The sequence below is a fragment of the Talpa occidentalis genome, unplaced genomic scaffold, assembly GCF_014898055.3.
Source record: "Talpa occidentalis isolate TD23 unplaced genomic scaffold, MPIMG_talOcc4v2.1 talOcc4.3, whole genome shotgun sequence".
NCBI lineage: Eukaryota > Metazoa > Chordata > Mammalia > Eulipotyphla > Talpidae > Talpa > Talpa occidentalis.
Window position 1 is genome coordinate 130,215,220 of NW_023603184.1, and position 23,664 is coordinate 130,238,883.

The 23,664-nt window shown below is 38.4% G+C and overlaps 1 protein-coding gene across 2 annotated transcripts in view; it reads left to right on the top strand.

Annotated features, from left to right (window-relative positions):
* The window catches only part of UNC80 (unc-80 homolog, NALCN channel complex subunit), a 184,253-nt gene that overhangs the window by 9,778 nt on the left and 150,811 nt on the right, over positions 1-23,664 (top strand). For both annotated transcript variants that reach the window (XM_037523962.2, XM_037523964.2), the window contains exons 5-9: positions 1,031-1,154; positions 2,313-2,386; positions 8,798-8,937; positions 22,253-22,514; positions 23,061-23,195. In XM_037523962.2, coding sequence (XP_037379859.1) covers positions 1,031-1,154; positions 2,313-2,386; positions 8,798-8,937; positions 22,253-22,514; positions 23,061-23,195 — 735 coding nt within the window. The remainder of the gene's footprint in view (positions 1-1,030; positions 1,155-2,312; positions 2,387-8,797; positions 8,938-22,252; positions 22,515-23,060; positions 23,196-23,664) is intronic.

Sequence of the window (23,664 nt, forward strand, 5' to 3'; positions counted from 1 at the left end):
CATGGGGGTGGGGGGATGGACTTTAGAGAACCTCACAATGAATGAATCCATTTGGGTAAGAGAAGTGAGACCTGGGCCTCCTATATTTAAAAAACTCCCCAGGTGATAATAGCGTGCAAGACATGGTAGCAAATCACTGTCCTAAGTGAATTCCTGAGCCTCAGATGAGTTCATCAATCTACAGTCATATTCTCTGCTTGCATCTCTAACTTGTTTTGAGAAACTGAGTTGTTTAAAATGTAATCTCACTTATACAATATGTGATTGCATTTTAAACATCTCAGCCTCTCAAAATGATGTAATGATGAGGCAGAGAATGTGCTCTCTGGAAGAAACCTTCAAATATAGATAAATGGAGTGAAGAAACCTTCAAATATAGATAAATGGAGTGGCATATGGATTATAAAGTGAACACTTACAGTACACCAAATTCCAAATGCTTTTTTAAGTATTGTAATGATGTCTGGGGCTATAGGAGAGGGAGGATGACTTATATATTCTTGCCCCCAAGGAACTAAAGATTGTTGAGAAGGCAACATTATTAAGTAATGCTCTAAGAAAAGTCAAAATATATGATCCTGATTCCATGAAATACAAGAACAGGAGATGGACTAGAGAAAGTCAAAATAGCCAGCATCTGAGGATATTGATTTAGGAGGGAGAAAGAAGGACAATTAAATAATTAAAAGGAATAATAATGATAACTAGAAGTGATCTGCCAAGACTTTTGAAATAAGCAGGCCTCGATCACTGCTAACACAAAACAATCATTTGTGTGTTTCAGGCTTTGCCCAAAGCTGCATTTTAATTAATAATTAATTTTGCCTAAAGCAAACCATCATGATTTGCATAGTAATTGTGATAATTACTTGGGACAATTAGTTTACCCTAGAAACACTCATTTTATGATGAAAGGTCTGGAAGATCAACCCATTTTGAAAATAATTTCATGAATGATGTTAATCCTTACATTGGCTGGTCTCTTCAAACAGTACTTAGAAGACAATAAGACAGAGATCTCTTCCCCCAGGAATCTGACCTCACATTCCGATTGGCCAGTGGGCTTGTGATATGGCAGCCCATGTGGGAGCACAGACAGCCCGAAGTCTCTGGCTTCACAGCCCTGGTGAAGCCCATCAGGAACATCATTACAGGTTTGTGACTGGACACTAGGGGATGGTCTTAGCAAGTTCTCTCACAGCAGGAGTGAAGGTAATGGGATGATTTGCCCCTAAGGAGAAAGAAAGCTTTGTCAAACTATAAATGGGAGGCACTGAGCAGGGGAGGAGAAGGGAGAGGGATCAAAACAGGGGCAGTAAAGAAGAGCTCAAGAGACTGGAGACGGTTCGAGTGACTTAATGGTGGGGATTTTAGGGGGATTACAACCAAGAAGAGAAATCAAACATCATACAAAAATGAACAACAATGTAAGATAGATACATAGACAGATTTAATAAAAAATAATGAAAAGAAAGTTTTGTCAAGAGGAAGAACATTTCCCCATGGATTTTTCCCCAGGGTGTTAAAGCAACAGGATTCTTTCACTTGAAGAGCAACTCCAAAACAGGGCACTTGCTGTTGTGGTCTGTGTCTTTATGTAAATCATTTAAACTTTCTGCACCTCGGTTTCCTCATATGTGAAATGGGAATTAAAACCTAATATTGTTAATTCAGGTATCCCCTTTCTTTCAAAAAACCTACATTAGAATCTGATTTCAACAGCCAAAATAAGTCAGAGGAGTTTTCTGCTTTTATTCACAAAAAAGCAAAAAACAAAAATAGCTCAGTATTTCTTTTGCAGAAAGCACTGATAGAAGTAGCTTGCCCTGAGCAGCTTAATATTAATGTTAAGGCACAGATCCTAGAGCAAGATACCCTGAGCTGGAACTTTCATGGAAGGGTCAAGTTCAATTCCCTGTGCCTTAGTGTTTTCATCTGTTAAATGGGTCCAATAATATATGTTATTATGGAATTACTGTAAAGGTTAAATGTATTGATATATGTAAATAACTTAGAACAGGACATGGCAGATTTTTGATGTTAATGTTAACTATGTTAACTATTATTATTTTTAGTATTGTCTGTATTTTAGCACTTAATCTATTGAGTCAGACTGAACAGCTAGAGATCAACATTGATAACCTGGAAATAGCTATTTGATTTGTCTTACAATGTATGTCATTAACTGTCTTCTTTTAAGGTGATAACAACCTATTAAAATGGGGTTTCACTTGAAAATAAAGTGAACTTATGAAATAAAATTTATTTACAGCCTTATAAAATTTGTGATGGAATTTCTTCCATTTTTGCAGCCAAGAGAAGCTCTCCTCTCAATAGTCAAAGTCAGATCTGTGAATCACCAAATCAAGATACTATACACCAAGAGGTGAGTTTATTATAACCATGAGAAGAAAGGAGGCATCATTCTTTTTGGACATGTATACACATGAGTTTCAGAATGATACTGCCTGGCTTCAAAGCAGATACCTCCTCCCTGAATGTGACTCTTTGAACAGCCTCAGATTTTCCATCTGTCAAGTATGGAAAATAATTGTATACACTTCCCAGATATATAGGGCTGCTGAAACAAGGCTGTGTATGACTAGTGCTTTACCTTAATGGCTAGTGTAGAATAAGTAGCACTTAATGACTAACAGTGTAACAATACATGTAAATTATCATCATTTATCCTGTTGGGGAGAAACGATGTCCTGAATAAACTCTAAAAACACAGGTTTTTATGGACTCCACCCCACCCCAAACCAAAGAGATCATAAGACATCAAGAACTACAAATCCAGGAGCCTCCCTGGTGGTGCAAGGGGTTAAGTCTCAACATTATGATGCAATCCCCAGCTACTGAGGCCCAAATTTGATCCCTGCCAGGGCTCTAATCCAGTATGCCAGTAGACCTCTCCTGTCTGGCTCGGCTGCTCCCCTCAGCAGTGTGTTTCAGTCAGTCTGCCTGTTCTGCTCTCCACTCTGTCACCCAACCACCCCCACCTCACACCTGGAGCCTACATCCCAGCTCTTGTATGCATAAATGAATAGTCTTTAAAAAAAGAACTACAAATCCCATAACCACTGCAGGGAGGATTGCTAGAAAATGAGGGTGGAGTTAAGCAGCCAGGCTTAGTGTAAAGCCTGGGGATTGCTTGTTTTTTCTCTGTCTTTCAGCGTGCTATTGGGGTCCCAGCTCAGCAGAACTGGTAGGATGTGTTCACAAATTATCTCTCCCTCTTTCTCCCTGAGATATTCCTTTCTTCATTTTACCCTTTTTGTAAACAAGCCCTTAGTAACCTTTTGTGTGGGCCTGCAGTTGAGTCTCATTATAAGTCCCTTTTAAGTGCATGGGTGAGAATCTGTTGCAGGGCAGGGAGAGGGGCACCCCAGAAACCCCAAACCTGCCTGCTCTAAATAGTTTCTGCCATCCGCCATATCAAGACAAAACATATAGACCTTTAATGAAAAGGAAATTTAATAAAATTAGGGAACAATACAGAAAAGGCAAAGAATATAATTTCCAAATCAAGCACCCAAAGTTACCCCTCCCCTCATGGGTAAAAGTCCACCCAAAAGGAATTTGCTCAAAGCAAGGCCCAAAAGCCTGCCACAAACTAAAGCATCTTCCAGCGGGGACCCATGGAAAAGAAACAGAAACAGCCAGATAAGTCTGGAGGGAAAAGAGCAAAATCAAAATCAAGATAAAAGCTGCGGGCCTCCCCTGGTGGTGCAGCAGTTGAGCGCTGGGCTGCGAAGCTGCCCAAAGCCTCTGCAGCGCCGGTTCGAGCCCGGCCACCGGCGAGGGTCCCACATGGTGTGACAGACCTCTCCTGTTGTGCCCGCTGCTCCCCTCAGCAGTGTATTTCCTCAGTCTGTCTGTTCTGTTCCCTGCTCTGGCTCTGGTGAATCCTCTCACCCTCTTGCACTTCTGACTGTACCCAGTGCTTGTACAAATAAATAAATCTTTAAAAAAAAAAAAAAAAACAAGATAAAAGCTGCCATTGTTAACCTCCCCACGGTCTCTCCCGCATCTGTGTCACCCAGTCCAGGACCAAAAGGCACGTGCAGCTTCTTCACATGTCTCTGCTCCATGTGCCTCCTCCAGGTCTCCTTCTTGCTCTCCATCCTGCTTCCTTCCTTCCTTCCTTCCTTCCTTCCCCAGTCTCCTTTCCAGCTTCTTCTCCCTGCACGGGGAACCTCCCCTTTCCTGGCACCACCCTGTAACAGACCCACAGTTAGGTCACCCCATTTCGCATTGGGGTTGCCCTGTACCCATCCCTCATAAACTAAAGTATCAGCTTGTTCTCATTCAATTATTGAATCCCCTAATATTTGCTAAGTCACTTTAATGTAGGTAAGGATGGTGCTGCAGTGGGTAGGGGGGAGGCAAGAGAAAGAATGTCTAGGTTACAGTCCTGCCTCTTAAGGAATCTAAACTTTAATGATAATCAAGAAAAATCCATATAAAACAGAAGATAAATAATAAAATAATACCATTCATGCACTGTTGGGTTTTGAAAAAGAAAGAAATGAAAGCCAGGGTAGTTCATAGTAATGTATTATGCTGTTAAAGCATTGTCATGACCTACCTTCACTTCCAATTCAACATGTGCCAAATGTAGTTTGTGGCTTTTCATTAAAATTGAATCCTCTCTCAAACTGATGTACTATTGCCAAAAGTATTTCATCTTTTTTACCCTCAAAACTGGAAATTTGGGGGCCCTGTTGTAATTATTATTTATTGAACAATTTGCTAAGTTTGTGCAAATTATATGCTGTGTATCTATTCTAAAATGTATGTATTTTTCACCTTTATCATCTTTAAAGTCGAATCCTATACCTCTGAATCATCTATAGTATTATAAATTAATGTTACTTCCAAGGATAAACTCTTGCCATTTACAACAACAGAAATGGAACTGGAGGGAATTATGCTAAGTGAGATAAGGCAGAAAGAGAAAGACAAATACCAGATGGTGCCATTTACATGTGGAATACAAAGAAACAAAACAAGGAGTCAGATAAAACCAAACCAATAACAGGACTCCCTGGAGGCCTAGGGGTTAAGCCTCAGAGCTATCAGCTATCACAGCTGCAGCCTGAGTTCAATTGCTAGCCTGGGAGCTAAACCACACAGGGCACAGCAGACCTCTCCTGTCCTTCCCGCTGCTCCCCTCAGCAGTATATTTCGGTAGATCTGCCTGTTTTGCTCCCCACTCTGTCTCTGGTGAATCCTCTCACCCCTTGCACCTCTGGCCTACACCACAGGTGTTCTACACAAAAGTAAACAAATAAAATCTTAAAAACAAACAAGAAAACAAACCAATAACAAACCCTAGAAATCTGACTGTAGAAATCTGCCAGTGCAGGCCGGAGAGGGAAATAAAGCAAAGTGGGAGGGAGCACAGTGGACTGTGGCTGGAGGACTTCAGTATCTTGCTGGTGGGTGTGGTGTGGTAACACACACCCTAAGGGTGTGACCCTATACCTCTAAATCCTATACAGTGTTGCAAACCATTGTTAGAATTTTCTTTAGTTAATGAAATTTAAAATTTAATGCAGTAAAAAAAAATAAAAAAAAAGATTGATGATCGTTGGCCTCTTACCACTTAAAGAGCTACTTATTATACAGCCGCTGCCTTCCTGCCTGGGGTAGGCTTGATATGGTTGTCATGCTTGTGCAGCATGCATTTGGTCATGTCCATTATCTAAATTTGCAGAACCAGGAGCTATGGAAACCATCTACCAACACAACTCTGAGTTGAAATATCTAAATGTGAAGAAATTTTAAGGATACCTACATCAGTTCATTTCAGTTATATTTTCCTTTTCATATACACACAGTGTAGCTATATAATCATCTATACTCACATGAAGCTATGCCTCAATAAGCCTCAAATATCCCTTTTAATAAATATAAAATATAATGTGCTCCATAATAAGAAATGTCCTATTCTAGTTAACAGATTTTTTTTTTTCTTCATCAAACAATGGTGTGTGCTGATGCCAGTATTTGTAGTGGTATATGTGGCACAGTGGTGTGACAACTTACAGGAAGATATCAGTCTCAGATTCATTCTCCTTAATTCTGTTTGATTTCTTGCTGAGTCATGTTGTTTTCCTAACGCTGTTCTCCTGTTTTCTTTATTTGTTGTGCTCACTATACCCTTTCAATCCAGGTCCTCGAAACTAGATTGCAGCTTGAATCACCTAATTAAATTTTCTGCCTCTAGCCTCTCCTGCTTCACATAAATACTACTTAATGATGCCTGACTAATCTTCCCAGTGCATCATTTATTTATTAACTTATCATTCCCCAGAACTTATTACATGCCAGGTGCATCCTCTCATCCCACACCTTCCTCCTTAGGAACCTTGTGTGGACTGTGGCGACCATCTCCTTGAGACCAGACTCCTCCCCTTGGTTTTCCAGGCCTCCCACCACCTGCCAGCCTCCTCTTTAAATGACCCTGACTGGCCCCTACTTAGTCAAGCACTGTTTCCCAACGGAGCACACTGTTTAACCTCTGAGTGCTTACTCATAGTATTTTTTCTCACTGGAATAACCTTTTAGTGTTGCCTTATTTTTTTCTTAAAGACCAATTAATATCTTGATTCCTCATGAACATTTGTCTAATTGTGTTGTATCTGTACCATCCAGTATGGTGGTCACTAGGTCTATTGGCTATTGAGTACTTGATATGTGGTTAGTCCAAATTCAGATGTGTTTTAAGTATAATAACTAACCCCTGAAAGCTGACTATAGAACTGAAGCATCCAGAGGGGAGATGTAGGGAGGTGTTGTTAGGGGGAAAAGGGTGTCCCAAAGCTATTTCCATATAGGCTTTGTGGACTCCACCCCCACCCCAGGTCAAAGCCAAAGACACTGGGAACTCCAAATCCCATCACCACCAAAGGGAAGGTGGCTGGGACCTGAGGGTGGGGTTAAGCAGCCAGGTGGATAGAAAAGGCAGACACGTGGGCTTTGGGGGACCCCATTTTGGGCTCTCCACCAGCTTGCAGCGTCCGGCCAGCTCTGAGAGTGACTTTGGGTTTCCAGGTCATCGGATCGGGTAGGACGCATTAAAGACTTTATTTCCCTATTTTCTCCCTGAGTTGTACATTTTCCTTATTTCCTTTCCTCTTGTAAATAAACCTTTTATTAACCTTTTTGTGTGTGTCTGTAGTAGAGCAATAAGTCCCTTTAAAGCGTGCGGGTGAGGACCCACAGCCAGGAACCCGTTTAATATCGGGGTTGCTCTATAACAGTGTGAGTAAGAACAAAGAAGGAAGGAAGCACAGTGGACTGTGGTGGTGAACTGTGGGTGATTTGGTGGTGGGTGTACTATGGTGGTGATACCTGATGGGAAGGAGGGGACCCTAATTTTACCTCAATTAAAAAATTAATTTACTTTTTTAAAAAGTACCTTGAAACTTTCAAAATTGGATTTCAAAAACTTAGTATGAGAAAAAGATGTAACTGTCTTACTGATTTTTATTTTGATACATGTTAACATAATTTTTACTTAAACATAATATACTATTAAAATTAATTTCACCTATTTCCTTTTGTCTTTATGACTTGCATTCTATTTCCAAAGGTTGTGCTTCTCTAATCCATATTATGTATCTTGAAACTCACCTGTAAATTCTTGACTTTAAGATCAAGTTCATATTTTTTTTAATTTCCCAAATCATATAATATGAATATGCTCATGCTTAGGGATTCTTTGTTCAAATTCAGAAGATTAATTTTATGAAAATTTCTCTCTATGCCTTATGATCTAACAATGCTCTTATTTTGCAAATGAGGATAGAAATTGTAATGGCTAAAATATTATGATAAATTTTTGAGGGCCTTTTTGCTTTAGTGAGGATTTTTTTCTGCAATATCTATTGAAAAATATTTCATGTTATATGGGCAGAATTACATTTGTCAACTAAGTATAACTAAAATAAGTTACTCAGTAAAAGAACGGCTGAATTTGTACTTACAAATCAGAGTAAAACTCATTGGATTCAATTGGAAAAAATGCATTCTATCCCTCTTCTGATGAGTAATGGAAAAATCTGAGCTTTGCATTTTCCATTCTCACATTCTGGCTTCCATTTAATTAGCTCTTAGTAAGCTGGTGATTATTTTGAACTTCATGTCTCTATTTAGTTCACCTCAGTATTGTCATATATTTGATGAATTGTTAGTTGGTAATTCTCCCACAAATTCTGAATATAGATATGAAAGAGGAAAGAATCAATGGCAAAATGAAATAAAGTGCATGAAAGTATTTAGATTTAATTTTTTTTGCATAAATCTTTGACTGACACAGATGTTCTCTAAAGATCTATTTCCATTTCCTCTTAGGCGAAGGCAAAATCCCTTGGTCTATGACATTATATTTAATATGCTGCACACATTTTTTTAAATTTAAAAAGCAGTGGATACAATATGATAGCTAATTCTTTTATTAAGATGTATTTATTTATGCATACAAGAACTGGGGTACAGGCCAGAGTTGTGGGGGGGTGAGAGGATCCACCAGAGACAAAATCGGGAACAGAACAGGCAGATTGACTGAAATACACTGCTAAGAGGAGCAGCAGGCCAGTCAGGAGAGGTCTGCTGTGCCATGTGGGTAGCTCCCTGGCCGGGGGTGGAACTCATGCTGCAGTGGCTGTGGAAAGCTTCATAGTTTATGTCTTAACCCCTTGCACCACCAGGGAGGCCCCTATAGCTAATTCTTGAGGCTATACCTGAAGAAGAAAAAGAACTAATCTTCTATCTCTACTTCCAAAAGGGACTTCAGGTCGTTTGTGAAACATTCCAATCAGATTCCATCTCCCCCAAGGCTACTATTTCAGGCTGCCACCGAGGAAACTCCTTTGATGGAAGTCTGTCCTCCCAAACTTCCCAGGAAAGAGGACCATCACACTCCAGGTATGAGTTTGCAATGTGAGGGACAAAAATGTCTCCCAGTTACCAAAAGTTAAATCTGCATTTTTTGGTTGCTTCTATTGTCTCCATTCCTTAAAATGTGTAAGTGCATGTTATGTGTATGCATATTGTTGGTTAAGGTATAAGTAGATTAATAATTTCAGAAAGTGCAATGAATGGTTCTCATTTAAACGAACTCACAGGGTAGTGGGAAGACATAATTGACATAAGAGATTCTGAGTTAGGTACTATTTTAAATATTTAAACACAAAAACTCAAATGGTCAAATATCTAAACTCAAACTCAAATGATGCTATCAAAAGATTATGATGCAGGGACGTGAAAGGATCTACTTTGGTGAATAAAAATTATTTTATAGCAGCAGATCCTTATATTCAAATGAATGTTTCTAAAGTATTCCAGGGAATTGAAAAATCTGTTCTTAGTAAAGATTCTAACACTGCCCTCATTAACTTAGGTACTTGGTGAATTTGTCTAAAATGCCTTCTATAGGGACAAACATTAGCCTTCTTCTCACTTCCTGCTGATATGATGGTGGGCTGGGTTCCCAAGGCTTGCCTTTGGACCCAACTGGAAACTCCACCTACAGGCTATGCATCCTGAGACACTATTTTCAAATAAGGTTACTGACTGGTGGATAGTATTTTAAAGGGAAATATTTAAAAAATAGTTTTATTGACATACTATTTATCTAACTTACCCATTTAAGGTGTACAGCATGTTTTTAGCAAATTTACAGAATTGTGCAACTATCACCACAATACAATTTTAGAACATTTCTGTCACTCAACAATATCCCTGTGCCCATTTCAGTTGTTCCCATTTCACACTTACTCTAGATGATCACTTAATCTACTTTCTGTCTCTATATAGTTGCTTTTCTGGTCATTTCAAATAGATGCAATAATATCATATGGGTTGTCTATATCAGGCTTCTCTCATTTAGTGTAATGACTTTCAGATTCATCCACATCATAGCATTACAGGTAATTTGTTCCTTTTTAGTGCCGAATAGTATTCCAGTGTATGGATATATCACATTTGGTTTAGCCATTCATCACTTGATGGATATGTGGGTTTCAACTTTTCTATTATGAATGATACTTCTACGAACATTCACATACAAGTTTTTTTTTTTTTTTTTTTTTTTTTTGCTGGGCATATGTTTTCAGTTCTATTGGGCAGATACCTAGGAGTGGAATTTCTGGGTTTAATGGTAAATTTATATTTATTTTTTATTTTAAAGATTGATTTATGCATATAAGAACTGGGGTACAGGCCAGAGGTGCAGGGGGTGAGAAGATTCACCATAGAGAGTGGGGAGCAGAAAAGGCGGATCTACTGAAATACACTGCTGAGGGGAGCAGCGGGCGAGACAGGAGAGGTCTGCTGTGTCATGTGGGTAGCTCCCTGGCCAGGGATTGAACTTGTTCACTGACTTTTTACTATAGCCATTCTAGTAGGTGTGAGTGTGATCTGATTTTGGTTTTAGTTTGTTTCTCTAATGACTAATAATGTTTAGTAAATTTCCGTGAACTCATTAGCTATTTGAATATCTTATTTGGTGAAATATCTATTCAGACATTTTGCTCAAGTTTTAACTGGGTTGTTTGTATTGTTATTATTGAATTGTAAGATTTCTTTATTCTCAATACAAGTCCTTTATCAAAAATGTGACTCACAGATATTTTCTCTAAATAATCAACCTTGTCACATTGGTAATTTTCAAATAACCAAACTACTATGGCACCAATGACATGGGTATAGTGTTTTTTTGTATTTCTTAGAATCAATAAGTATATGGAATTGTATGAATATATTTTGCTTTTTAACTAAAGTGTTATGTTGTGCTTTAAAAAGGTAATTTGTAAAGAGATTAACTTTGCATCTTTATTTTGGATTTTGAAATTAAGTGGTCCTATCAAATGTTCTTTGCTGCTGAGAATGTGAACTTTTGGCAGCAGCTTCATTTGTGTAAGTAGAGATCATTTGTGTATCTATGCAATTTATTTTACTAAGTCAGTGGTTATGATGAGTACTTAAAATAATATCCTTTTTAATAATGGAAGGGACCTTATGAAGATAACCAATTCAATCTCCTATCTCCTCGCTAACATTTTAACCACTTACTCTATTTCAGCAATGAGGAATTTAGTATTTTTAGATTAAACTGATTTCATTTTTATTTTTTTTAAAGATTTATTTATTTATACAAGAGCTGGGGTACAGGCCAGAGATATGGGAGGGTGAGAGAATTCACCAGAGACAGGGTGGAGAGCAAAACAGGCAAACGACTGAAAACACTGCTGAGGGAAGCAGCAGGAGAGACAAGAGAGGTCTGCTGTGCCATGTGGGTATCTCCCTGGCTGGCCGGGAATCGAACCCACACTGCAGAGGCTGCAGACAGCTTCACAGTACTGCATTCAACCCGCTGTGCCACCAGGGGAGGTGTCATTTCATTTTTTACATAACTCTACTTAGTGGCATGTTCTTTTTATATTTAACCAAATTTTGCTTTTTTACAGTTTCTCATGGTTCTTATATTAGTCTTCTACTGCTGTATTAGAAATTACAAGAAACTCACTGACATAAAATAACACACATTTGTTGCTTCCCAATTTCTGTAGGTCAGAAATCTAGGTGTAAATTTAGCTGGGTCTTCTGCCTCAGTTTCTCACTGGGCTGAAGTTGGGGTGTCAGGATGGGCTGCAGTGTCATCACAGGCTTGACTGTGGAAAGGTCCACAGGTTCCTTCAGCTATTTGGCAGAATTCCTCTCCTACTAGTTGCAGAGCTGAAGTCCATTTTGTTTGCTGGCTATTGTCTGGAGATACCTCTTTGTTCCCTAAGGTCTTTGTCATATGGCCCTTTTCATAGACTACCTCCCAACATGGCAGCTTATTTCTTTAAAACCAACAAGGGAGAGAGACATTCTTTCTAATTCCAGTCTGCTGATACAAGATATTTATAATAAAATCACAGGTGTGGCATCCCATCACCTTTGCCACATTCTTCTGACTAGGGAAAAGACAGAAGTCTTGTTCCTACTCAAAGAGTGTGAACACCCTTGGATGGAACTCAGAGAAAGCTCCCATAAGTATGTCCATCACAATCCTTATGAAGATATGCAGACTCTTCCCACATTAGTTTTCCATTTTTTTCAAAGAAAAAGAAACTCTCATTCCCCCAGCAAGTCTCTCATTTTATTCAGTGACCACAGTAATTCTCTAACAAAGTTAGCAATGGAATAATTAAATCAGATTTGGGGGAAAGGCAGATACTTAAGATATAGACTAGAGACAATAATGATAGAAACTTCTTTTACTGGACTCTATGTACCAAAGCCACTACTAAAGTTTTTACAGTCACAGTTTTTACAGTCACAGTGTTATCTAAAGCTTTAATTATGAGTTCATTTTTATGTATTAAGTGAATGTTAAACACTAGGGTTATGGCAGTATCATCATTCTTGTCTTCAAAGAGCTCCTTTTCTCAAAGGGTGGGCAGATTTTAAAAAGGATATGCCAATACAAAGAGAAAAAACTATCGCAGGTTATTCAAGGCTATAAAAGCAGAAGCAAAGAAAAGGAATGGAAGGTGGCCTCTTTTTCATAAAAACCTGAATAATATGAAGGAGACAGTGTCATGAAGATCTGAGAAGAACAATCTGGCAAGTCTGAAGGCTCAGAAGTGGGACTAAGCTCAGTGTTTCAGGACCAGCAGGAAGGACAGTGTAACAAGGGCCAATCAATGGCGAGCAAGCTGGTAAGCATGAAAAATCAGGTTGGGGAAGTTATAAAGGGTTAGATTACATAAGAGCCAGTAGACCGTCATAAATAGTTTGAATTTCATTCCAGGTATGATGGGAAGTCACTGAAGTTGTTTGAGAACAGCGGAGTAACATTAAATTAAACTTCCGAAGTTCACTCCAGATGGCTTATGAAAATAGACTCAAGTGGCAAAAGTGGATACAGAGAAACTGTTTAGGAGACTGTTGTCACGTCTCAGTGACAGGGGATTTGGCTTGGTCAAGGTAGTGGTAGAAGAGTGGAGAACCTGACCTTAGGTTGAAATTGGAATGCACAGTGGGGTAGAGCTGACAGGACTGGATGTGGAGGATGAGAAAAAGAAAGGAATCCAGTATAAACCGGAGGCCTTTGACTTGAGCAACTTGATGAGTGGTGATTAAATATACTAGGTAAGGGAGATTGAGGAAAAGCATACAAAAAAAATCTGAATCTGCCTGCTTTCACAAATCTCTAAGGCCACTGCCTTTATTCAAGTCAATTGTCACCTCTTGCCTGGAGTACTGCTTATTGATTTCCTCTGACTCACTCTTGCCACTGAGAACATAAAGTCATGAAAAATAATCATATCATTTGTCCACTTTAACTCTTTTAATGACTGTCCATGGCTATCAAGATAAAATTCAAAATCTTTGATCTACTCCTCAAGACTCCACATCAGCAGGCTGTTGTCTAGTGAATTTCTAGTTTACCTACACCCAACCACTAAATTCCAAATTCTACACAAATTATAAAAAGTTTAAATAGAAATTTAAACTTAAATAAATTTAAGTAAATTCTTAAATTTAAGTAATTCTTGCCTCAAATGCTGTGATTTTTTACAGTATTTTAAGAAAATTATAAGAAATATTAATGGGGGTATCTTGAGGTCAAAAATATCCAACAGCTTATATTTTTTACATAATTTTTTCTCAGTCTTAGGGAGCTTTGGAAACTAAACATAATAGCAAATGACATTTCTTTTCTCTCAAGTGTGTATGACAGCAATTGAATTTACCTGTTCAGAAAAAGCAGATTATAATGTCCAAGACTTTCCTCTTTGTGGAAGGACATTTTTTTTCCATTCTCTGATGTTGCTGCACTCAAGCAGCTATGTGCATATATACATTCGTGATACATACATGTATGCACACAGTCAGCCACAGCACACAAACACCCACAGGTGTGAATTAGACATGAACCAGTGGCACTTAAGAAAATTGAGTTAGAAAAGATCTGTTTTTCCTACCTAGCTGCTGTGGCTTGTTGCCATGGAAATAATGCACAAGATAGAATTTTCAGAAAATGCTAATGTAAAACGTGTCTTCATTGGAGGAGCTCATCTATTAATCAGAAATGAAGATCACTCTAATAATAAAACAATGTGAATATCTTAGGTACAAAAGTTGTCTGTATCAAAGAAATCAAGTTCATCATCTCTTTTTGCCTTGACCTTGAATGTACTAAACATCACTTTTCCCTGAACTCTGCAATCAGTGAACAGCTAATTTTTTTTTAAATTGTATCATTTTTTATGAGTTAACTTTGGTTTACAACACTGTATATGATTCAGAACTATAGGTCACACTTCTCCAGCTGTACATATCACACATGCCACTATCCAAGAACCCATAATCCTCCATCATGGTTCATTGAGCCCCTCCCAACTTTAACCCCCACAAATGCCCTCCCTTTTGTGGGAGCCTCAATTCTGTAGTTAGATTTCTAGGGCTTGTGATTTTTTAAGTTAATATGGGATTTCATCTTTAATTACCATACACACAGTCTTGATTTCTGTTTTCTCAATTTCCCAGATTTTTTTTAAAGATTTATTTATTTATGCATACAAGAACCAGGGTACAGGCGGGGGTGTGTGAAAGGACTCAACAGACACAGAGTGGGGAGCAGAACAGGCAGATCTACTGAAATACACTGCTGAGGGGAGTAGCGGGCAAGTCAGGAGAGGTCTGCTTCGCCATGTGGGTAGCTCCCTGGCTGGGGATCGAACTCATGCTGCAGTTGCTGCAGATCGCTTCATAGGTTGCATCTTAACCCCTTGTACCACCAGGATGTCCAATCTACTGGATTGTTATTTCCAGAATGTTTTTCTGCCTTGTATATACTAGCATCTCTCAAACCTAATGAATAATAACTTGCTTTTGTGAAGTCATAGTTACTGGGAAAATATATTAAAGCAATTCTCACCTTTTTCAATAGTTTTTTTGTCCTGAAGAATTACTTATTCTACTTAAAGATGTATAAATAATTACAAACAAAAGTATATACTAATTATAGAAAAATGTGCAAGGTGTAAAATGTTTTTTAAAAAGTAAAAATTAACCCATGAGCCTATTAGGTAGGTATAAACATTAATATTTTTGTATATGTATGTACTTATTGTCATTATTTTTACATATGCCATTTAAAATAAAAGTTGAATAAAGCATTTGAATGTTAAGTTAGAAAGAAGATTTCTATCATGTTGTACAGTAAGACCATAACATCATTATCCAGTTATGCTAACTTTTCTCACATGTTAATTAGATGGTTAGTTTATGAAAATGACTTATTAATTATATAGTGAAAAGTTGATTGCATCTGATAATGCTCTCCTAAATGACAGGAAAATATTTATTGATAATTCTTGCTTTTTATTGAATTTCATCCCAGAAGAGTCCCTACTTTAAGCCAAATAGACTAATACTTAAATAATACCTAAAATGAGGGTACTTTGGTTATAAATATTGGACACAGAATGCTCTGCTAATGTCACCATTGTCATTGTTTCAAATGTGTCTCTTTTAATATCAAACAATTGAAGTGTGAACTTAACAAATTTTAGTCCCCTGAGGTACAGACATTTATTAGTCTGATTGCAGCCTTCTAGTGGTTCAATTGTACTGTTGTGCAGTACAATGTGTTCATCATCTGCTGAACTCACATGATCTACCAGGAATCAGTAATAACTGTGGGACTCAACTGTATAGTCAGTTGAGCATTTAGTTCAATACATTTTGTATGTAAAGACATAAACATGGGCATCTGGTACCCTCAAGGTCAACACTCTCAACATATCATTTCAGTTAGTATTACCGTAGAGGAGTTATTTTTTTTTTAAAGATTTATTTATTTATACAAGAACTAGGGTATAGGCCAGAAGCGCGGGAGGGTGAGAGGATTCACCAGAGACAGAGCGGGGAGCAGAACAGGCAGACAGATTGAAGACACTGCTGAGGGGAGCAGCAGGCAAGGCAGGAGAGGTCTGCCACGCCATATGGGTATCTCCCTGGCCAGCCGGGAATCAAACCTGCGCTGCAGAGGCTGCGGACATCTTCACGGTGCTGTGCTCAACCCCTGCGCCACCGGGGAGGCACAGGAGTTATTTTGGATGTTGACTTAAAAGTGCCAAAGTCATGCATTATGTATTTATTTCTCTAAGGGCAATTGTACTTGAATCTTATTAAGAGTATTTGAGAATTACCTGGAAGTATTGTTTTGTTACAGGGCAGGGAGAGGGGCATCCCAGAACCTCCAAACTGCCCACTCTAAATAGGTTCTGCAATCCAACGCATTAAGAGAAAACATATATACCTTTAATGGAATTAGTGTGCAACACAGAAAAGACAAAAGAATATAGTTTCCACATCAAGCACCCAAAGTTACCCATCCCCTTGTGGGTGAAAGTCCATCCAAAAGGGACTGGCCCCGAGGAAGTCCCAAAAGCCTGCCACAAGTCTAAAGCAGCTTCTGGCAGGGACCCATAGAAAAGTATCAGAAATAGTCAGACAGGTCTGGGAGAAAAAGAGCAAACCCATAATCAAGATAAAAGCTGCCATTATTAACCTCACCACGGCTCTCTCACCCACATCTGTTTCAACCAGTCCAGGACCAAGAAGCAAGTGCAACTGCTTCACATGTCTCTGCTCCATGTGCCTCCTCCAGGCTTCCTCATTGCTCTCCATCCTGCTTCCTTCCTTCCCCTGTCTCCTCTCCAGTTTTTTCTCCTCCCTGCTCAGCTCCACCTTCCCTTGGGTGGGGCAGGGAACCTGGAACCTCCCCTTTTCCTGGGGACCACCCTGTTACAGTTTAAGATATAAGTGTCCTTGGTTCTATCCCTAGCAATTCTGATTTAGTATGTCTGTGGTAAGACCTGGGTATCTGCATTTTTAATAACTTCCCTTCTTCAAGGCAGAATTTCCATTTGGAATAGAATTTCTGGATCATAGAAGGGAAGTGTATTTGTATTATTACAAATACACTATTCCAGGTATTTGTAATAATTGATGGAACACCTTAATCTAACTTACAAATTAGAAATATTTGGGGACACTGAGGTATGGGACACAAAGCAAATGGTAATATTAGCTAGTCTAGTGAAGATTGGGGTATGTGTGAGTGTGATCTTTCTGTTGAGCTAATATCTGCTGTAATGACAATAGCCTAGCCAAGAAAACAACAGCTTACAAGACTAAGTCAAGTGATTGGCACAAACACTTGAGGACCTAAAATTACCCAGCTGGTAGCCAACCAGCCTCATACTTAGTCTTTTCTTTATAAATCCAAAAGTACAGCACTGAAGGAAAAATCCTATTATTCTAGGTATAAACTATAGAGAGGAGTGGTTTAGTCCATGCTTTTTTAAGAAAGAGAAATGAAATAGGGGGAGGGAGACAGAAAAAGTGGTAAAAATCTCTTGGAAAACTAGTAGGAATGAAAACCAACATTGCTACTCTCTTTTAAAATAGACTTGAGAAAAGAAAGCAAACATTGTAAAAAAATGAAAAATGATGTAAAATATAATAATGATGTAAAATATAATAATGATCTAAAATATATAAATATATATATATGAAGGAAAAAAATAGACTTGAGGGTGTCATCATCAGGGTCTCGGGAGGAAACCTGTGGCATCCTGGGAAATTTGAGAAAAGATGGACATGGGTTATTTACAAAGGTTTGGAGAGGATGTGGGACCCTGGAGTTTGTGCAGTGCTCCAGCGATGGTCCAGGCTGGAAACTGCCAGCTCCAGGTCTGGAGGGGAAAGGCAGAGTGAGTGCCGTGGGGAGAACCCTGTGGAGGCAATTCCATCAGGACATAAGTTCTTGTCAACCCTGGGTCACAGTGCCAGGTGTTGGCAAATTTTGGTGAGGGGAAATATCATTGTCCAGTCTCCTGTGAGAACCTCTTTTTGCCAAATTCATCCAAGAATTACAGACATGGGAGCTTTGACAAATTCTCCACAGCAAAGTCTTCCAGTACAGGGTGGTAGAGAAGAGTGAGGAGTGGGTGGGATAGAGAGCAGGAGACAGAGGCAAATGAAAGGTTTCCTGCCCAGGATTGGGAAACTTAATTTTGAATCCAGCCCTTGGGTGTGTTATGAAAATTCAGCAACTCATAAAATTCTGAAACAGTCTGTGTATTTGATGATTATTACATAATGGAAAGTTAGATAATAAAACATTTAGGAAGAGTATATATAACACATCATCAAGGATATGATGAGAGTAAATTGTGTAATTTATATGTTACATATTTTATATGTACAATTTTATATAAATGTAAATATATAAAAATATATAGTTTATATTTTTATATACAATCTATTATATATAATTTAATATTTGTTTACACATATAACATAGATAATTTAGATATTTATGTAGTATATATTTATTTTACTGTGCATACAGATATAGTATATTTGTATATCATGTAGCATATATAATGGTTTATATAAATGTCCATGTATACATATATAAATATATATATAGTGTTAATATGTATACACTTTGCATATATTCGTGGATATCTAGTCCTTATTAATAAAACCCAGGTTCAGTTAGTGTTTACTGAAGACTCAGAAAATAGTACACAGAACTAAGTGCTCCATTGTATATCTTTCTACACAGGTAGAACAGAGAATTATAAGCACCCTAGTCTGTTACATCATAGAGTACGTAATTAATATTTGTTCAGTGAATATACATAACCAGCCTTTATTTTTCTGTTCTCCTTTCATTGACTTTAAGAATAGTCTCTACTTTTTTATTCCATCAAAGTTGCTGCAATGAAATTTTTGTACATATGTCCTTGTGTACGTGGGCAGGAGTTTCTTCAAGGCAGAATTTCCATTTGGAATAGAATTTCTGGATCATAGATTAAGGACACTTTAGAATTTACTAGATATCACCAAATTGTACTTTTTTAAAAAGATTTATTTATTTATACAAGAACTGGGGTAAGGGCCAGAGGTGGGGGAGAGGGGTGAGAGGATTCACCAGAGACAGAGTGGGGAGCAGAACAGGCAGACTGACCAAAATACACTGCTGAGGGGAGCAGCAGGCAAGACAGGAGAGGTCTGCTGCGCCATGGGGGTTAGCTCCATGTGGGTTAGTTCCCTGGCTGGCTGGGGTGCTGCAGAGGCTGCTGATGGCTTCATAGTGCTGTGCTTAACCCCTTGCGCCACGAGGGAGGCCCATTAAATTGTACTTTGAGTTAACTGACAGTGTATGAGTGATCTCATTAATTCATACACTTGGAAGTGCTTACTGGCTTCAGGCTTCTATAGTCTCACAATTTGATGGAAGTGATGTGATATCCTACTATGGTATAAATCTACATTTCCCTGATTATTATGAAGTCTCTTTATATATTTATTCTGTCTCTCTTATTCTTTTAAAAGATTTATTTATTTATGCCTACAAGAGCTGGGGTATAGGCCAGAGGCATGGGGGGGTGAGAGGATTCACCAGAGACAGAGTGGGGAACAGAACAGGCAGATTGACCGAAGTACACTGCTGAGGGGAACAGCGGACAAGTCAGGAGAGGTCTGCTGCACCATGTGGGTTGCTCCCTGGCTGGCTGGGAATCGAACTCATGCTGCAGAGGCTGTGGATAGCTTTATAGGTTGTGTCTTAACCCTTGCGCCACCAGGGAGGCCCCTAGCTTTTTTTTTCATAAAAGATTTATTTATTTATGCATACAAAAGCTGGGGTATAGGCCAGAGATGTAGGGGGTGCAGGGAGGGGTGAGAGGATTCACCAGAGACAGAGTGAGGAACAGAACAGGCAGACTAACTGAAATACACTGCTGAGGGGCGCAGTGGGCAAGACAAGAGAGGTCTGCTTCGCCATGTGGGTTTCTCTCTGGCTGCTGTGGATTGCTTGATAGTGTGGTGCTTAACCCCTTGCGCCACCAGGGAGACCCTTCTTTTCTATTTTTTTTGGTGAAATTTCCTTCCATACCCTTTGTCTTTTTGAGCTGTTTGTCTTTTTCCCACTGATTAAAAACATTATCAATGAAAATAATCCTCTGTGGGGCCTCCCCGGTGGCGCAGAGGTTGAGCGCTGGGTTGCGAAGCTGCCTGCAGCCTCCGCGGCGCAGGTTCGATCCCGGCTGCTCCCCGGCCACCAGAGGAGGGTCCCGCATGGCGTGCAGACCTCTCCTGCCGCCCGCTGCTCCCCTCAGCAGTGTATTTCGTCAGTCTGCCTGCTCTGCTCCCCGCTCTGGCTCTGGTGAATTCTCTCACCCTTCCGCGCTTCTGACTGTACCCAGTGCATGTATAAACAAAGCAAGCAAACAAACAAACAAATAAATAAAAACATGCCTCTATAAAAAAAAAAAAAATAATAATCCTCTGTGGCCTTCATGCATTGCACTTATCTTTTATATTTTGTTTATATTTTTATAGAAGTTTTAAGTATGAATATAAGTCAAACATCAATATTCTTTTAAAATAGTTAGGGATTTTTTCTTTCTTAAAACTTTCATACCTTGGGCCATACTTTCCTCTCAGTTTTCCTTTGTTTTGCTTTTCATGTTTGCAGTCCATATTAAGTAAGCTTTTTGAATATGGTAATATGAAATGAGATGTTTTTCTGCATAAATTATTTCCTTACCTTTACTTGATGTTATTTCCTTCAGATTTACAATTTTATCTGTATTTTTCTCTATTGATTATCAGATTCCCACATATGTGGGGTTATGATTTGGGCTGTCCATTTTGATCTATCATTCCACTGTTCTTTACTAGTATCCAATTGTCTTTTTGTGAAAGTTCTTTTTAACTTTTGTTATTGACTTTAGTGTAGTTTACTGGTTAATTGTTTCTTTTAGCATTGTGTTGACCATCTTCACATTTAATAATTTTAACTCAGTCCATTATTGCTACATAAGCTTTATTTTAGTAAGATTTATATATATATATATATATACACATTTCCATATATTATATATATTTTATATATATGCACCATTTTCTTTCTTCCCAATTTTTATAACCTCAATTTTTAGGATTTTGTTTTGTAATGAACATGTGAGTTAAGCTTTGCTTTTTAAAATTCAACCTGTCAGTTTTTGTCATGAATATATTCATTATTTTGAAAATTATGGTTTTTAAAATGTGTATTTTCCATTTTATTTTATTTTGTGCTTTTCACTTAGTCATCTTCTCTACCTCTTAATTGGTTAACTGTTTTTTCTAGTCCCCATTCTCCTTTCACTGGAAGGAAACTTTCTGTTTCGATTCTATGGTAACCATTGAAAGTTTAACACAGGTACTTGATGACTGGAATCAGAGTAAATAAAATACCAATCCTCTTTTTGAAAAGCATGAGGACTTTAAAGTGCTTCATATCTAATCATTCTCTCTCCTGTAAATTAGCATATTTTATTCATCAAATAAAATCAAGATAAATTAAAATTTAACTACAAAAATATAAGATCATGGAATACTAGAAAAACCTTTTGGACATTTTGTTGTAACCATTCATGAAACCATCATCATCATCAAGATAAGAAACATGAACATCAACTCTGAGAAGTTTCCCTGTGCTCCTTTGCAATTACCCCTTTTCCGCACTCCATTCTTTTCCCATCCAATTGCTGACCTGTTTTCTATCACTATAGATTGGCCCACCATTTGGTAAAATTTTGTATATATGAATACATAGTCTTTTTTGTCTTATTTCTCTTACTCAGCATAATTATTTAATCTATCAATAGTTTGCTTCTATCTTTACTGCTGAGTACTTAGCATGAATGTGCCAGAGTTTATTCAATCCCCTGTTGATGGGCATTTGTGCTATCTTTGAGGCCTTTATTATTAAGTCCTCACCTATTTCTCTAGGCTCTCATCATTATCTACCGTGCAAATTGCTCACCAAGCATAGTAATAACTTACGGTTCTCCCCTACCACCAAAAATTCATTATTTTTTTTAAAAAACTCTATACCTTCATGGACACAGTTCACTCTGAAATGCCAGTCCACCCTCCTGCCCCATATTTAACTTTACCTGGCTAGTTCCCAGTTATCCTCAACATTCTCCAATATCTTCAGTTCCAAGTAGTGTCTAAAAAGGAGTAATGCCAGTTAGGAAGACATTAAAGTAAACCAGATAAGAGATAAGTGAATGAATAAGGGAAGAATGAGAAAGGCACAGCTGTGGACCATGTTGCCCTCCCTTGGAATGTCTGACTGCCAACACAATTATTTTTCTGCCACTGGGAACAGGGCTTCTCTGGTGATACCTCCGTGCCAAAGGTCCCGCTATGCCACCTACTTTGATGTCGCTGTTCTTCGCTGCTTACTCCAGCCCCACTGGTCTGAGGAAGGCACTCAGTGGTCTCTGATGTACTATCTACAAAGGCTGCGACATATGTTGGAAGAGAAGCCAGAAAAGCCCCCAGAGCCAGACCTGCCTCTCCTTCCCAGACCCAGGAGTAGCTCCATGGTGGCGGCAGCTCCCTCGCTAGTGAACACCCACAAAACCCAAGTAAGAGAAACTCGGCCTGTTGTCCTTTCAATCTACTTCTGCTGTAACAGAGTCCCTTTTTTTCTTCTGTGCATCCAGCTCTTACTTGTAGTGCAAGCTGTCTGGTGGGTATCTAATGCTAGTGGCCTTATTCTTCTATTTCTTGCTGCTGGACCATTTTGCTGCTGTTTTACCATTCAGAGGAGTGCTATCTAAATGCTTCATGTACACATTAATCTAGGGTGTTGTCTGTTTTTCCAGAATAATGGAAAACTAGGTCTTCTAGATAACTGAATTTTTAGTTAAGAGTTGTCACATGATCTGTCAATTGCAGATATCATAAAATGTGTGACACTAGCATTTTACTAAACATGACTTAACCTTTTTTTGCATAACTCAAAATTGGCCAGTATCTCAATGACATCACTAGGAATATTGCTAAATCCTTCATATATATCAAAACAATTGCCATTTCCCTATTAAAGAGATAACATCTTCATATGAAAAGTGCTTGGATACAAAGCCCTAAATCCTTCATCATTAAGCCTATGTTTACTGTCTATTAAGGATCTTACCATGAAGTGTAATGAAGAGGAAAAATCTCTCAGCCCTGAGGCCTTTTCAAAGGTTTCATTGACCAATCTACGTAGGTCTGCAGTCCCAGACCTTTCTTCAGACCTTGGCATGAATATTTTTAAGAAGGTGAGTAGAACCACTTATGCTTTTATTATTTTGATAGTTAAAAAAAAAACTTGCCAGTGTGGCAACATGGATGGAGCTAGAAGGGATAGTGCTAAGTGAAATAAGTCAGAAAAAGAAAAATAAATAGCAGATGATGTCACTAATATATGGAATATAAGGTAGCTAAGCCAATAGATAAAAACAAGCTTAAAAACTAATCCTTAAAAACTGACTACAAACGGAAGCACAAAGGTGGGGAGGGGTAGAAAAAGGTAGGAGAGGAAGAACAAAGAGAAAGCACAATGGTGTACAGGAGTGAAATATGGGTGAGTTGGTGGTGAGTGCACTACAGTAGTATCCCAATATTACCTCAATTAATTATTAACTAATTAATTAAGATTTAAAAAATTACCAAGTAAATTGTACAGGGACTATACTTCACAGGAGAAAGCAAACATTGTATAAAGATTGAGCAATTTCATGTAAAATA